The sequence below is a fragment of the Condylura cristata genome, unplaced genomic scaffold (genome assembly GCF_000260355.1).
Source record: "Condylura cristata isolate star-nosed mole 26May11 unplaced genomic scaffold, ConCri1.0 scaffold00026, whole genome shotgun sequence".
Classification (NCBI taxonomy): Eukaryota; Metazoa; Chordata; class Mammalia; order Eulipotyphla; family Talpidae; genus Condylura; species Condylura cristata.
In genome coordinates this window covers 8,709,511-8,725,451 of record NW_004567127.1, presented here as the reverse complement: position 1 = coordinate 8,725,451, position 15,941 = coordinate 8,709,511, and the positions used below count along the sequence as shown (strand labels likewise).

At 61.1% G+C, this 15,941-nt stretch overlaps 2 protein-coding genes across 2 annotated transcripts in view; one reads left to right on the top strand and one right to left on the bottom strand.

Annotated features, from left to right (window-relative positions):
• The window catches only part of STRIP1 (striatin interacting protein 1), a 16,933-nt gene extending 15,117 nt beyond the window's left edge, over positions 1-1,816 (top strand). The window contains exons 20-21 of the mRNA XM_004689674.2: positions 480-529; positions 708-1,816. Coding sequence (XP_004689731.1) covers positions 480-529; positions 708-1,131 — 474 coding nt within the window. The 3' untranslated portion in view covers positions 1,132-1,816. The remainder of the gene's footprint in view (positions 1-479; positions 530-707) is intronic.
• Positions 1,817-7,196: 5,380 nt separating this feature from the next.
• Positions 7,197-15,941, bottom strand: ALX3 (ALX homeobox 3; the record flags this gene model as incomplete). The annotated part of the gene is made up of 4 exons (XM_004689673.2): positions 7,197-7,569; positions 8,126-8,254; positions 10,479-10,795; positions 15,752-15,941. Coding segments are annotated over 4 exons (945 nt in total), but the record flags the coding sequence as incomplete, so codon positions are not given.

Sequence of the window (15,941 nt, the reverse complement as noted above, 5' to 3'; positions counted from 1 at the left end):
CGCCATGTGGTCACCTCCGGGGCAGGTGGAGATCGAACTCATGCGGAAGCGGCTTTAGCTTCTCAGTGCAGTGCTTTAACCCGCTGCGCCACCAGGGAGGGCCTTGTAGAGATTTTTACAAGCCTCTGGCCCCTTTTTTCTCTCGCCATTTCGCTGATTGTGGAACTCTTGCAGTTCCTCGGCTTCTCCACCTCCAGTTTTCTCCTTTCCACCAGCCCCTCAGGGCTGCCCAGTGATCTTTTCAAATTGCAAACCCGTTGGTGTTACCTCAGAGAGAATCCTTTGTTAGCTCCCTATGAGAATTGGAGCCAGACTTAAACAGCCGCTTCTTGCCCTTTTACGATCTGGTGTAGCTCGGCACAGCCCACTTCACGCCTCGTTCTGGGCACAGAGCGCTCAGCTTGTGCGTGTCTGCCCTCTCCTGGTTCTATTCTCTGGCGGCAGGCCTCGCCCGTGCCCCTGACCACTGCTGTGCACAGCTGATCCCCCTCTGGGCATCATCTCCCCTCCTGGGTAGAGCGGATCCCCTGTGCTTGAGGGTGCGGTGCGGTGCTAGCCCGAGCACGTGGCCAGGAGCGGCTGCACTCCGGGCGCTGCTGTGTGTGTGCCGAGCCAAGGCGATCCCTGCAAGAGACTGAGGGACTGAGAGCAAGAGAGAGGCGCCCGGCTCTGACCCCAGAGAGCTGGGGAGATGATGCCCCCCAGAGGGACGTGTGCCTGTTGACTGTCCAGCCTCCTCCCTACACCTGCCTTTGTCTAGGAGAGAACTGTCTTCCTGAGGGTGGACGGGACTCGGGTTTCCTACTGCCGACCAGCCTGGCCCTAAGCCGCAGTGACTGCTTCAAGGGCCTGACTCCTGACCACGTCTTCTGCTTTGTCCCAGATCTCGATGCCCGACCTTGGGACTTCCAGGCAGAGGAGTGTGCCCTCCGTGCCAACATTGAGCGCTTCAACGCCCGGCGCTATGACCGGACGCACAGCAACCCTGACTTCCTGCCAGTGGACAACTGCCTGCAGAGCGTCCTGGGGCAGCGGGTGGACCTCCCTGAGGACTTCCAGATGAACTATGACCTGTGGCTGGAAAGGGAGGTCTTCTCTAAGCCCATTTCCTGGGAAGAGCTGCTGCAGTGAGGCTCCCGAGCAGGAGACTGAAAGAAAGAAGGGGCGATCTTGCAATCCCAGGGCCCATGCTGCTCACTGCTGCAGGGCCCTCCCTCTGGGTGGCACACGGCCCCACTGGGCCCCCGTCAGCACCAGCCTGTGGCCGAATCCAGCCTCAGCCTCTTGCTGATCCCAGCATCCTTTGCAGGAGCGGCCCCTCTGCTGGGGACCTCTCTCCTTCACGCTCCCACCCTTGGCTCTCGGACGCAGTCGGCTGCCCCTCGTTTCCAGTGGGCCCAAGCTTGGAAAGCGCAGATGGGCGAGAAGCCCATCCCACCTGAATTTCAGGTCACTCCGACTTCCTCAGATACGTGTCAGTGATAAGGATGTGAGGCCGGGGCCAGGACCGGAAAGTCGGCATCTTGGTTTTGCTCTGGGGGTTTTCTGATGTCATTCCAGTCTCCTGTTGAGTTTCATCCAGAAACAATTGCTGAGTCTCCTACAGCTGCCTCAGCACTTGGGTTTTGGCCAGGGTTGGGGTAGGAAGAGAAGCTCCCCTCAGCCAGAGCTGCCATCTTGGTGTGCAAGGGTCTATAAAGACCTGTATGTAATCTGTGTTCTCTCGTGTCATGCTGGGGTTTTTATGTGTTTGTGTATTCTGTTTACATTAAAAGGAAGCAAAAGTAATTCTCTGCCTTTCCTACAAGAAATACAGCCTTGGAATGTCTTCTCAGGTCTAGAAGTGGGTTTTCTTGCCCGCGTTGTTGGGTCACCCACTTGTCCCTGCCAAGCTGCCCCGCCTTGTTACCTGAGGGGTCTGGGGTTGCTTCTTACGTAGAGTGCTCTCACCCCACGTCAGTCTGGATGGCTCCAGCCCAGCTCAAGCCCTGGTTCCTGGAGTGACCAGTTGCCCTGCACCCCTGAGTTTGATGGCATGAGGAGCCCCAAGTCTGGCTGGATCTTAACCTTGAGCTGGCCTCAGCCAAACCTATTTCAGTGCTAGGGAGGGGTTGGCAAGGAGGGAGTCCCTGTTAGGGGCCTTCACGGGACAGGTGGCAGGGCTGAGGAAACGTGGGTGCTCAGAGCCTGGGAAGCAGACCATCAGGAGTGAGCTTCCCAGTGGGAGTGCTGGGCGGCCCGGGAGCCCCTGGAGCCTGCACCGGGCCTTCAGGAACCCTGGGCACGTCTGCCTCCACTACCTCAGCCCGGAGGCAGCACTTCTGAGGATCTTAACACTACACTGAGGAAAGGGTGTTCATTTTCAGATGAATTGATGCCTTGTCTTAACTAGAGGCCATGTGCATGGGATCTTAAGTCTCCAGGAGTGTTGACTTGCAAAGGAAATGTACCTTTTTGGTTCTTTGGTTGAGTGTCGTCTTGGATCATGCTGAGCCTCAAGCCCAGCCCCACGCTGGACTTCCAGGACAAGCCTTGCATGCCCGCGTGGCTAGGAGCAGCAACGGGAGCCGGCGGAAAGTCAGACCTATGAGATGGGCAGCCCCATCTGTTGGCCTTTGGCTCCTAAGTAGCTTGCTTGAGAGGGAGATGCCACATCATTCATGTGTGGTTGATGGAGCTTCTGTTTTTGTCAGGGCCAATAGGAAACACTTACCTTGAGACTTCAACGTGGGTAGATGGACTTAACATGTTTTTATTTCCTCAGGTAGCTTTGCTTACTGAATTAGTCTGACTGAGACTTTGGCTGCCTTTACCCTTTCCTGATTTTCCCAGTCTCCCCTCTGAAGCTTCCCTTAGCCAGAGGTGCCGTTTCCACCCTTGGTTTGCAAAGATTGTAAATCTCTCCATATAAACCTGTATACAGAATATCACATAGAATATCTAAGCTGCAGGGCCCAAAGCCTGGCGGTAAAACCCCTGCACCCCCGAGCCTGCCCGGGTGGGGAGGCACCTCATCAAGGCCACTGAGTGTGCTCGTGGCTGTTGGCAACTTGAACCCAGGTCTTTGTACAGAAAAAATGCTCTGAAGCAAGTGGCCATCCCAGCTCTGGCTTCTGTCTCATCGGGGGTCATGAGGTGGCAGGGTACGTGGAGGCTGGTGGTGTACCTGAGTGTGGATAGTCGTTAACCAGACTCAGGGCGCAGGTCACCTCCATGACTGTATCACCCTGAAAATGGGACTCGTCCCGGTTAACCCAGAGCTCCCACGCAGCGTGTGCCACATAGGTGCCGGGCACCGTAGCTCCCGAGCCTCGTCCCACACAGTCCGAGTGTCCAGTCCTAGTATGTGCTGACCACTGATATCTTAGCACTTAACCCCGAAAGGACAGTCTCTATCTTGCAGCTAAGAAATAGCGCAGGACGGGTTAAGAACCTGCCCAAGTTCGCAGAATACCGAGAGCCAGAGCCCGGCCCGGGTCTGCGCCAAGCGCGGCTCCCGCGTGTGCTCCATCTCTGCGCCATGTCCGTGCCCCTCCGCGTGCCGTGGCGCTTTCACTTGCTCCTCATCCACCTCGTGCTTAGCGTCTGCTCAAGCAGGAAGATTCTGGCAAATAGCAGCTGCTTTAGGTCTCGGCGCCACCCAGGCGTGGCCTTGGCCTAGGCTCTGATGTGCCCAGAATGCGCCCTCCTGAAGGTCTCGGGGTGCTCACCGCTGCCTTTCTCCCTCTTCAGCTGGAGCTTGAGTGTCTCCCGGTGCCTCCCCGCCATGCCTGTTGCGCCCCATCCCCGAGGCTGGCTTCCTGGCCTGCCTAGTGCAGACGCAGCGTGGCCCTCACCTGGCACTCCGTGTGGTCAGCCTCCACTCGCTGTAAAACCGGGCTGTGCCCTTTGGGAGTGAGACAGCCCAGTTCTTGGTGCAGGCTCTGAGTTTTACTCACGGAGGAATATTATTCAAGCTCTAAATCTCAGTTGACTCATCTGTCTAAATTTGGTTTCATCCTATCATGGTTTAAACCCCTCATGACTGAAGGTCAAATAAAAATGGGCGCACATACAGGCTGACTTACAATGGCGACTATCCTTACCATCCTACCAACTCTAACCTATGAGTGTGCATCCATTTCCTCCCCGTCAAGGACCACAGCCATGGCTTAGGCCTCCTGTCCCCTGGCCCCAGCTCACTGCTCAAACGGGAGCCTCTGAAGAGTCAGACCAGTAGCAACCCTGCCGTCATGCCCTGAAGGCCCCGTTGTAGGTGCCAGGGGGTCCAGGTGGACAGCACACCATCCTCACTTCTCATGACCAGCTCACGGGTCGGATGGACAGATGGTCACAGAGCAAGTAACGAGGTAGGTGCAGAGACAGACATCCTGTAGGGCCCACGGATCCCAGCCAGGATCCCAGCCGGCTCCTGCTGCAGGGGTGGGGGTAGCTGCAGCCGAGGGGGCGGGCAGGCTCCAGCCTCGGAGCAGGGTTCCGGCTACTGCCTGCCTGGAAATGGTAGCACAGGCTGTCTACCAGGGCTGCAGCTATCCTCCCTCTGCTTGACACAGGCCGCGCCCAGTTCCTGGTAACCTGGTGGCTGCTGCTGGGGTTGCCATTCAGGCTAATAGTGAATGGTTGGGAGATAGGTAAATGGCATACGTGCATATGTAAACATTATGTGTATATGCAAATATGTAAATGACAGGGAAGGGAGACTGAATGCTTCAAATAAGCATTTCCCAAAGACCAAAGACAAAGACCCTCTGCTGGGACCCTCCAGTCCAGCCCTGGTGCCCATGCACCTGGCAGGGCCAAGATTAAGGCCTCTGGAATCTTCTCTAGGGTCCTCTTTCTCCCTTCCAGAGGGGTGCCTAGAGCCCCAGACTGGGGAAATAAGGGCCTTGGCTGAGGTGGCCTCCAGTGAGGCTGGGAGCTGGGGCACCTGGAGACCTGGGGGCTGTGTCTCAGCAGCCAGAAGTCTGAGACGTGTGGGAGAAGGGGAGGACGGGCTGGCTAATGGGAAGCAGGTGGAAGGGCTGCCTGAGTCCTCAGCCAGGGGACAGCGGGGGATGGCCCAGTCAGGGAGAACTGTTAGCTCACAGATAATCCCCGGAATAGGCTCCGGGATGCCCATTCATATTCATTATGTGTGAAGTGGGTGGTTGTAAAGTTAGCTTTCTCTTCATTTAGCTGTCACAGGACAGAAAAATATGAGCTGTGGGCAGATGCCCCTGGACGGGAGCCAGTAGCTAGTCTCCGGTACCCTCCCCCACATAGCCCAGCCAGCACAGAGCCCGCCCCTCCCATTCTGGAAGTGCTGATGCTCCCTGGCCCACGCCTGGCCCCTTTGCCTGGCTTTCACTGACCTCCTTTCCTCTGTCCATCTCTATACTGTGAGCTGAGCGAAAGGCCTCCATGTGCTTCTTGACCCGTGACCTTTGCTTCATCTCTCACCCAGTACAGTGCCTGACAAGAGTGGGCATTCAGATATTTTTGGAAGGAGCTAATCTTGCTCTGCATCTCAGACCTTTTGTGAGACCGAAAGTCCAAGGTCTTGCTGGCCACCTCTGGTGAAGTGACCAGCAGTGTAGGGCCTGAGCCCAGAGTTAGAAACACAGATCTGAGCCCATTCAGTATGGAGGAGCTGGGGAAGGTGGTTCCGTTATCAGAGGTCCCTGGGGTGCCTCTCGCTCCTGCCCGGCTCTGCCCCGCCCGCAGACACAGGCTCGGGCCTGGACCTCAGGGCCAGCACCCAAGATGCTTCTGTCTTGTCACAGTGAGTTCTGGGGCAGGAAGCCCAGCCCAAGAGAGGGCGAGTGCTGTCCCTGGGAGTCTGTGTTTGGGCCTCTCTGTGCCTGAAGGGGAGGCAGAGCTGGAGCTGAGGGAGCCTGGACTGCCAGCTGGGGGAGCTATGAGCAATGTGGGTTTCCTGGGAAGGTGGGAGGGCCGGGCCTGTGTTTTCCTGCCTTCAGGCCTCAGATAAGGCAGAGCATGGGGCTGAAGGCTAGAAAGGGTAATACTCTGGCACCACAAGAAAGAAGAGTCCTGGCCTTTGTCTCTACCCCACAGTTCAGGCAGCTGCTGGCTCCTGAGGCATCTGGGAGAAGGGAGCTAGCCCCCCCCCCCCCCCCCCCCCCGCCTCCCCATGTGGTCGCTCTGTAGGCTCCCCCATCTTCCATTCCACCTCCCTCCAAGCAGCAGTCACCAGCTTCTCTCTGCTTTCTCACTCCCCTTCCTGCCCCAGCTTTCCCTTCCAGTTGAGCCCTGAAAACCTAGAACTGGGTCCTACTCCTGTCTGCCCTCACCTGCCGAGGCCACAGAGACCCCTGGCAGGCCCTGGGCCACCATCCCCTGCCTCCCAGAGCCCTGCTGGGCCGAGCCCACTTTAGAGACCAGCTCCAAAGTACCAAACCTGGAGGATACACAGCTGGTCTAAAAAATAATTGCCACCTTTTTATTATGCTGGGCAGCACATTTTTTACAAAAGTAGTTTTACAAAAAGGTGGGGAGGAGGGGTTGTCAGGATCTCAGGGGCTCAGAGCTAGAAATCTGTTTCCTTCCTACCACGATCAGTGAGTGAGCCAGACAGCAATGGTTTCCACAGCTAGTTCTGGCCTGCTCCCTTGGAAAAGAGCTGAAATATTTGGTAGTTTCTGATGGGATTTCTGACCCCTCGGATGGGCAGAGTGACTCTGCATGCTTCAGGAGGCTGCACAGGGCAGGAATAAGGGATGGCCGGAGCAGAGGAGAAGGGGGCTTTTACACTGACCTCTGGCTTCCAGCCCGTCTCACAGCCAGACGCTGGGTGCGCGCCCCCTGGTGGCGGCAGGCGGTGAGGCTAGGATCCTGCAAGAGCCCATTCTCCTAGGACGGTGGCGGTGGCGCTCCTCTAGGCTCAACTGCGTCCTCCCGTTTTCCTGGGTTTCCTGAATGAGGAGCCAGTTAAGCTGAGTCCACTGGAGGGATGACTTTCAAAGGAAGCCGACCAGTGTCTTCCTCCAGCCCAGAATTTGGGTGAGGGGCCCCAGGCTGGGGCAGGAAGAATCCGACCTGCTTTGAAGCCCCCTTCCTCCTGAGCAGTCCCATCCTGTTCTAAGAGGAAAGGGCTCGTTCCCCGTGGAGGCTGAGGGTCCCTGCTGCTCGGCCTGGGCCTTCCAGAGCCCTCCGGGGCTTGGAGGCCGAGCTGCCTCCTTTCCGGCATCCAGGCCCTGGTGGGGTGGGAGCAGCTGGGAATGGAAATGGTGGTGACCGCTCAGTCTGTGTCCACGAGGCCAATCACGTGGTCCAGTTCAGCAGGCTGGGTGGCTCCTTGGGCTTCACCCTGAGCGACACGAGACTTGGAGACTTATAGTCGCCATCCGGGGAGGGCTCAAAGCTGTGGCCCCCCAGGGCGGGGGAAAAGCCGTGAAGGGAGTAGATGCCAGGGTGGGCTCTGGGGGAGGCCGGCACCCCCATGAAGCCGGCCACGTTCCCATGAGAGTGAGAGTATGGAGACATGCACGGGGAGGAGATGCCCTCCGGAGACACGAGGCAGGGGCCCCCAGGGCTGCCAGGCCCTGCGCTGGGCCACAGGGTGTTCTGCAGCTGCGAGAGAGAAAGATGGCAGGATCAGCATCTCCGCTGCTGCGCTTCTTTATGGGGGGGGGGGGGTAGAGGGCCCCCTGCTGGGCTCCACACTTTCCAAGAAGCCTCTGCTTTTTTGTTTTATAAGAGATTCCCCCCACCAGCTGAGGCATCAGCACCACCCTGTCTGTGCTCTTCCCCCGGGCCCTGCAAATCCTGCCTTAATTGCCTGCTGCTGAAACAAGGGTCACCTAGGAGGGCAGGAGGCCCCGCACCCTGTCACTCCAGGGCGGCTGCGATTCCGCTCCTCCTCCTGCAGTGGCACAAGATGCCTGCTCTTGGCCCAGGTCTGGAAGCCGAGCCCTCCGGCCGCCACACTGCTCAGGAGCTCTTCTTCGATGAGCCCTGTCTGAGGCTTCACTGCACCATTCACGAGACAGACAAGATCCCCGTTTCGCAGAGGAAGGAATGTAAGCACCCCACGCAGCCCCATGCTGCCTCAGGGCCCGAGCCCACACTCTCGCTGCCTACCCCAGGGAACACCGCGTCCCAGCTCAGGGGCAGCGTGGGCTCTCACCTGGGGGTGGCTGTCCGTCCGGGGCAGCACGGAGATGTCATAGGCCGACGTGAAGGGGTTCCGCCCGTCCTGGATCTTCCCGTAGCGCTCCCGCTTCCGCCACTTGGCCCTGCGGTTCTGGAACCAGACCTGGGGGCCAGTCGGGAGAGGCTGGGCAGAGAGCTGGTAGCTGTGTGCTGCAGGGTGGGGAGCTGGCTCTGGGCCGGAGGGTCTTGAGTTGTAAGAGTTTAGGCATCTACACTGTCCCCAGGGCCCACCCAGAGCGATGGGCCCCCACACCCAACTCCCAGGCTGAGCCTTTCTCTGGGGTTCTCCAACGTGGTCGTCTGGGAAAGCTCGCAGGGGTCAGAGCCCATGGGTGAGGTTTCTAGCCGCCTCCTGCCCCCCCCCCCCATCTCCTGTTCCAGTCTCCCAGCCGCTAGGCATCTGAGGAATGTTGCAGCTCTCTGCTCTGCCAGGTCCTGGTCCTGCAGGTCCTGGTCCTGCCTGAGCCCTTGGGCCTCCCTGGAGACTCAGCCCAGCCCACGCTGAGCAAGCTCCCTCACCCCTACCCTGCGCTCTCCCCTCGCTCACCTGTGGAACGCTCCCTGCCCGCCCGCCCTCCATGCCCATCTGAGCTGGGCACCCTCCCTGGCACGTCGCTGCCCACGTCCCCGGCCATCTTGTGTTCTGCGTGAGCTCTCGCCCTATCTGCTGTTGTCCACATATCTGAGATGGTGCTTGGTGTCCGCCCTGTGACTGACATTTAAGCACACTGGTGCATGTGTTTTGCATTTCTGTCATTTAATAAGCAGTTGTGGCAGGCTCTGGAGTAGACAGTGCAATATCAAGCCCAACCGAGCCAGCCCCAAACGATCTATGGACTTTTTAGGGAACACAAGTAGCCGTGCGTGTGTGTGTGTGCGTGTGCGTGTGTGTGTGTGTGTGTGTGTGTGTGTGAGACCTGCCCCGGGCCCTTATGGCTGCCCATCGCCCACACTCATTCCTGCTCCAGCAGGCCGTGAGGCCCTGGAAGGTAAGGAGCTGCCCCCAGGTCACAAATGCCCAGAGAGCCCTGGGGCAAGTCTAGGTAGGACCACCCCACCTGCCCCTACCTCGCCTGTCTTTCTTCTCCCTCCCTGCAGTCAGATGAAGGAGCTTGGAGCTAATAAGTCTGAGTACTAGGCGTGCTTCCTGTCACCCCCATTCTCTCCTGGAGCCCCTGTCTGCGCTCTGGACCTGTCCTCTGCATGGCCCAGTGTACGATCCTCAGATCCCCCTCCCCGGTGGGCTGTGGGTGGGTGTCAAGCTCCTGTCAGAGTCCCTACCCATGCCCAGGGGGCCCTGGCCCCCCCCCCCAACTCTGGGTTCAAAGGGCCTAGCAGATGAAGGGGCTGGTGTCTGCCACTTCTTCAAAGCCGTTCCAGGGGGCAGCTATTTAGCCCACAGTTGTGCTGAAGCAGCTCTGGCTTCTGTAATCTGGGGCTGCCTTGGATGCTGGGCCTCCCACTCTGATGGCCCAGACCCTGGCGCGGCCTGGGCCACAGTCCTGGAAGCCTGTTTTGGGTGCTACCTGGGAGGAACAGGGAATGGGAAGAGCAGCAGAGAAGGGGAAACCTCCCAAGTCCCCCGGCCTTACGCTGCAGCAGCCAAGGGGCCCTCTCTGCCGGGGCAGCTGGCCCTACAGACCGGCCGGTCCACCCCCATGTTCTACAGAGGCAGCCCCGCCTCGCATGACCCATGCACAACATGAGCAATGTCCTGGCTGAACCCTCTGTCCTGGAGACGGGGACCCCTCTGCCTTGAGGGCTCCTCACTTTCTGAGAGGCTCAAAGGCTGCTTTCTGTGTAGCGACAGCCACACACATGGTGCGCCAGACTCTTCCTGAAGCCTGCGTTCCTGTGTCCGCAGGTTTTCTTCCTCCCAACATGCTTTGCTTGTGACTGCCCTTTGCCCTTTGCCCGGGTCAGCAAATGAAAGTCATTGGACAACTGAGCATCCCTGATCCTGAGACACCCCACCCACAGCAGGGGGACCCCCCAACTCTGAGCAGCCACGCAAGAGCAGCCCCCAGTGAGTGCAGCCATGTACTGCTTCCAGAATGCTGCCTCCTCTGTGGGCCTCGAAAATACACAGCTCTCTCCTCACTGGTCCGCAATCAGGAAACCCAGATGGGAGATCCAGGGTGCGCCCGAATCAGCAACAGAGCTAGCCTGCACACAGGACTTGGGGTGCTGTACATGCCTCCCCCGGGCTGGGCGCCTGTGGCCACAGCAAGCAGGCACGGAGGGTCAGCCCCAGAGGGGTGGGTTGCCCTGTGGGGTGCTAGCGTGCAGTGGAGCAGCTGGAGAGCCCCGGGCTCGGGCACCCTCACCTGTACCCGGGCCTCCGTTAGGTCCGTGCGTAGGGCCAGCTGTTCCCGGGCGTACACGTCAGGGTAGTGGGTTTTCTGGAAGACTTTCTCCAGTTCCTCCAGCTGGAACGTGCTGAAGGTCGTGCGGTTACGGCGCTTCTTGCTCTTGTTCTTGGCCAACTCCATGGAGTCAGGGAGTCCCGGGGACAGGGGCACACGCAGGCTGGCCAGGCAGGGGCCTGGGGAGCCTTGCAAGTTAGAGGCCCCGTCTCTGGGGGCCCCTCGGCAGTCCAAGGGTAGCGGAGGAAAGCTGGCAGCTTTGGCGACCTTCTCCTCAGCTGCAATGGAAAACACAAAAAGGAGGATGGAAACCGAACGGGGTTTTGTGGGTGGAATGGAGGGAGGGGAAGAACGTTGCCGCTTCAGTCCCCGCCTCCCCCTTCCTTTCCCTTCCCTTCCTCCAGACAGCCACCCTCCATGGGAGCCTGGCATGGAGAGCCTGCCTGCTGAGTCTCCAGCTGGGGAGGGGGCCCTGGGGAGCCATGTGCTCTGTGGTCTGGACGGATCTGCTCTGCCGGCGCTGGAGGGGTTCATTTCGGGGAAGTGCTGTGGCGGGGCATCCCACAGGGTGGAGGTGCCAGGATGGGTACCACGGCAGGGCCAAGCACGGGCACATTAAAATCTTGGGGGGGGTGACATGGCCCACCCCTGCCAGGAAGGGCCCTGTCCCTCATCTGCAGTCCTGTTCCCATGCCATCATGGCCACGCCTCCGCTCCCAGGACCAGGCTGGCAACTGTCAGGGATGCTCAGTCTGCCCCAAGCTGGTTCCCTGAACCCCAAGTCCTCCGGCCATGTCAAACCGCCCCCGCCCCCTGATCTGTGGTTTGAAGGGCAAGATGGGGCAAAGTAGCTTCCAGAAGGAAATTGTGATGTCTGAGTACAGACTGCATCAGAGGCAGGCAATGGGCCTTGCTGGGAGGAGAGTTGGGGCACCAGGGTCAAAACAGGACACAGACCCCAACCCCGACATTCTCCTCTGTCCTCAGGAGTTTCTGATGGCCCCTGTGGCCCGTGGTGAACAAGCAGGCGGACCTGGCTGCGGAGGGAGCAGCTCCCAGCTGCCTGCTCTGACATGCCAGCCCTCACTCCGTCACTAGGAAAGCTGGGAAAGCTCGTGGTGGTGAAAATAGGTCACCCTGAACCCCCGCCCTCTCCCCCTCTGGCAAGGACCCCCAGCGGTGTCGCCATGAAATCTCAACAGTCCGCTGGGATGGCAGGGGAGACGCCACAAAGACGCCCCACTGACTCACACAGCCAGTTCCCTGGCCCTGGGCCCATCCCCAGCGGGCCGGTCCCCAGGAGGCCCAGCGAGCTGGCACCGAGAGGCAGTTTGTTCCCTGCCCTGCGGCTGGTGTTGGGATCACAGCTGTGTCAGAGGAGGACGGGACTAGAGAAAGGGCTTATGGGTTCAGTCCCTGTCTGCACTGTGGAGGACAAATGTGCAAGGTCCCTTCCTCCGGAAGGCGGCCGTGGCCTCCCAGGACCACCCAGACTGTGAAATAAGCTCCATGTTGTGTGTCCTGGAGGCCTGGGGGGTGGGGTGGGGGCGCCCTTGGCCCTTGGGGCTGTGTGTAGCCCTGGCACACACAGAAAATGCTCCAGCTCCTGACTTCCACTCTGGGACAAGGCATCTTGGTAGCTTTGGTAGGAAGAAGGACTCAAGGAAGTTGAACCAAATAATTGAAAATGACCAGGAGACCGAAGGGGGTACCCCTTCTCCCCACAGCAGCCCCGAGTGGAGGGGTTTGGTTTCTTGGGGTCAGGGGGTGGTTCTGCTGGACTCCAGGCATAAAAGGGTGAGAGTGGCTTAGGAGAGGGCCCGGGGGAGCATGGATGTCACCACTGAGTGCTCCCCAAAGCTCTGGGGCTTGCTCATTGCCTCTTGGGCCCCCAGTGTATGTCCTGTCCCAGTAGGATCTGCCCAGATCTGGGGCTCTAGGACTTGCTTTTCTGACCTTAAGCTACCCAGTTAGCAGGGTCAAGGGGTGAAAGGCCAGCTGGGCTTCTCAGAATTGCTGCCCCAATGAGCCAAGCCTGCTGGCCTTCATGCCTGCCCCATCCACAGCCCTTTCGGGGTTCAGAGAAATCCCTCTTCCTCACCTGAGACCACCTTCCTCTACCTGGAGGATGCCAGGTAGCACCTCCTCACTTTGGGGGAGAGGGGTGTACCTCATAGACACCAAGCAGCCTCCTGAGGAACAGGCTCAGAAGAGTGGAGTGGGAGTAATCAAGGAAGGCAGACCAGGAACAGAAACCGGCGCTTTCCAGCGAAGCTTGCTGGGGGAAGCCTGTGCTGTCAGGGACAATGGGTGCTAAAGGGGAAGAACACTGAGAACTTGGGGTTCAGTGCCAGAATGGCCAAGGTCTGCACAACCACAAAACCAGCGAGGCACTATGTGGGCCCTGAAAGGCAGGACCCCCGCAAGGAGCTCCCAGGCAGCTGCTGCCCCTGGCTCACTCGCCTCTCAAGCCTGAGAGCACCCCCAATCAGGAGGGCTCCCAGCTGGCTCCTGCTGGCTGCACCCACACCACTCACGGCTTAGCTCCAGTCTCCCATCAGCAGCCCCACTGCACTGAGGCCTCCATGGAGAGCGCACGGGCTTTAGCTTTCAGCCTGCCTTTCAGCCGCCTGGCTTTCAGCTTCGGGCAGTCTTGCACCCTGCGGAGTGTCTCCAGCTAGTGGAAGAGCTCTCTGCAGCCAGAGCTTCTGCCGCTCTGGTTAACACTGGAAACCGGTGTGCATCAAAAAACAAGCACATGTAGGAGGCCCCAGGGAGGAACCTCTCCCTAAAGGTTCATATCCTTGGCATGGAGCTCACAGCCAGGTGTCTGTGACTCAGACCCCTCGAGGACCGCGCGGTCTGCAGGGTGAACGCCGGCAAGCGCCGTTAGCGGGTTGCTGGCTCCGGGCCTTCGGGGAGGCAGGCACGTCCCGAGGTCCGGGAGCCCAGGTAGGGCTCAGACTGGGAGGCCGCTGGCAGGGCGGGACGGCCGCCGGCCGCAGCCGTGCGCAGAGGACGCGAGGGTGGCTGGCCCGCTCTGGACGCCGCCGGTCGAGAGCTGCGCGGGGCAGACTGCGGAGGGCAGGAGAGGCGCGCGCTGCGCCAGGCTCCCGAGCGCGCCAGGCTCCCGAGCGCGCGATGCCGGGCTTCGGCCAAGATCGCCACGCACATGGGGCGCAGCTGCGCGCTCACTGGTCTGAACTGGAACGCTCCGGGGCCATTATTTTAAAAAACGCTAAGTAAGGCGGGGTCCCCTTTTGTCCTCCACCTCCCACCACGTAGACTGCAGGTCCCGAACCCCGCGAGTCGAGCTTCCCTCGCAGCCGTGCTCCGCTGCGCGTCTCCCCGAGGTCGCCCCACCGAAGGGACCCTGGGCGCCCGCCCGGCAGCCCCGGCCTCGGAGGCCGGCACCCGGCTGGTGAGCGGGGAGAGGCATCTCCGCCCGGGCGCCGCCGCCTCGCTGGCCGCCGTTTCGTTTGGCCTCTCCTGGGCTCAACTGCACCATTACTTTTTCTCCTTCTACTTATCCCCACTGTGCTGTTCTGTACTCTTCTGGGGTGCCCTCCCCCCCTTTCGTTTGGCCCGCTCCTCCTCTTTTCGTTCTTTCCCTCCTTCTCCATTACCCGCTTGGTTCGATCTTCCGTTGGCTTCTAATTTTCGTTTGTTCTTCATTGATTCTTTTCTGTTGTGCTCAGCTCACCGGCTGCTAAGTGTTTACGTCTCTTCCCGCTTCTGTCCTCCGCGGTTCTGTTCAATTTCCCTTGCTCTGCTATGGGTGTTCGCTTCCCCCCTTGCTGTCTTTCCACACATTTCGTTGTGGACACCTCGCTGCCCTGGGCTCTTTGCCGCCGCTGGTCTGCTCCAGCGCTGTAGGCCGGTCCCGGAGGTCAACAGCGGCCCAACAGGGATGCGAGGCGCGGGGTGGGTCCTGCCGGCCAGGACGGCCCGACGCCTGGACGCGGCGAGTCAGGCCGGGTACCTGTGCCCGCGGTGCTCAGGGCGCTGCGCGGCGGCCGCCGTCTGGCTGGGATCAGAGGAGCCAGGCCAACTGCTTCTCATTAAGTCCCAACTGTGGTTTTTATCAGGAGAGCCTCTTTAAAGGGCACAGACACGAAGCTGCTCCGCGGACTCGCTCATTTCCTTCACTGACCCCCGCACACCTCCCCGCCCTCCCCTACCCTACCGATTCCCACCGCCGGACTGGGCGAAGGCGGGACTGCCGGGCCTCTCCGCGGAGGCCCGCGAGGCGCCAGCGGGGCGGAGGCGGACAGGAGCGGATCTCGGAGGGTCCAGCTCTGGGCCCAAGCAGCGGCCTGTGGCAGCGCAGATGCGGCGGCCCCGGCGCCGAGGCGCTCTCAGGTCAGTCGATGCGGTGGGCGGCCGAGCTGCCCGCCAGGCCGAGGCGTCCAGGCGTGTTCCTGGAGCGGGCACGGTCCCACTGGCCTTCGGGATAGCGGCCCAGGAGCCCCAGGCGCCCAGGGGTTACCCGCCCACACCCCCCGGCGGCGGGGTGCTCCTGCCAGCCGGGTGGTGATGATCCGCTGAGGAGGCCGGGGCTGTGAGAAGGGCGGCCATCACCGCGCCTAAGGACGGGAGGCCAGGTCAGTCTGAGAAATAAAAACATGGTTATTCTGTGTGGAGAATGGTCCTGCCGGGCCAACGCGGCCACTCTGCAGAGCGCCATCCCCGCAGGCAGCGCCCTTCCCCAGCGGCTGGGCCTGGGGAGGAGAGGCCGGGAGGAGAGGCCGGAGAGGCCGGAGAGGCCAGGCCGCAGCCCACGGCGGAGCCGGCTCGGCCACCCACGAGGCTCCAGACACAAAAGCGGCGCTTCTCACCCGCCTCGGGACCACGGGCCCAGTGGGGCGCCCTGGGCCCGCACCCCGGGCTTCTGGATGGGTAACAGCTCCGCCGCCACTGGGGCCAAGCGTGATCGCTCCTTCCCGGCGCCCGGCGCCCGGCGCCCGGCGCCCTCGGACCCGAGCGGGCCCCGCGCGGTGGCCGCTCCTCCCTCCTCGCCTGCCTGCTGGCTTCCGAGGCACGGGGCGCCCGGGGCACACGGCTCTGCACCCCCGCACCGCGCTGACCTCTGTCGGCCCCAAGCGCGACGGCGGAGCTGCTGAGGGACGCAGCGGAGCCCTGAGCGGACGCGAGAGCGAGGTGGGGAGGCCCGGCGGGCCCGGGAGGGAGGCAGAGTGGGTCGGGGCTGCGCGCCACCCCGCGCCGCGCGTTACCTTCCGCGGGGCCCTCGTAGAAGTGGCCGCCGTTGAGCGCCGGGCCCGAGCCGAGGTCCTGCAGGTACTTGACGGGCGGCTTGGCGGGTTCGGGGAGGTAGGGATCCAGGGGCCCGCAGGCCGGAAAGCGGGTCAGCCGCGGACCGCGGGGCGGCGCGGGGTGCAGGTGGGGCGCGGTGGAGGGGGTCCC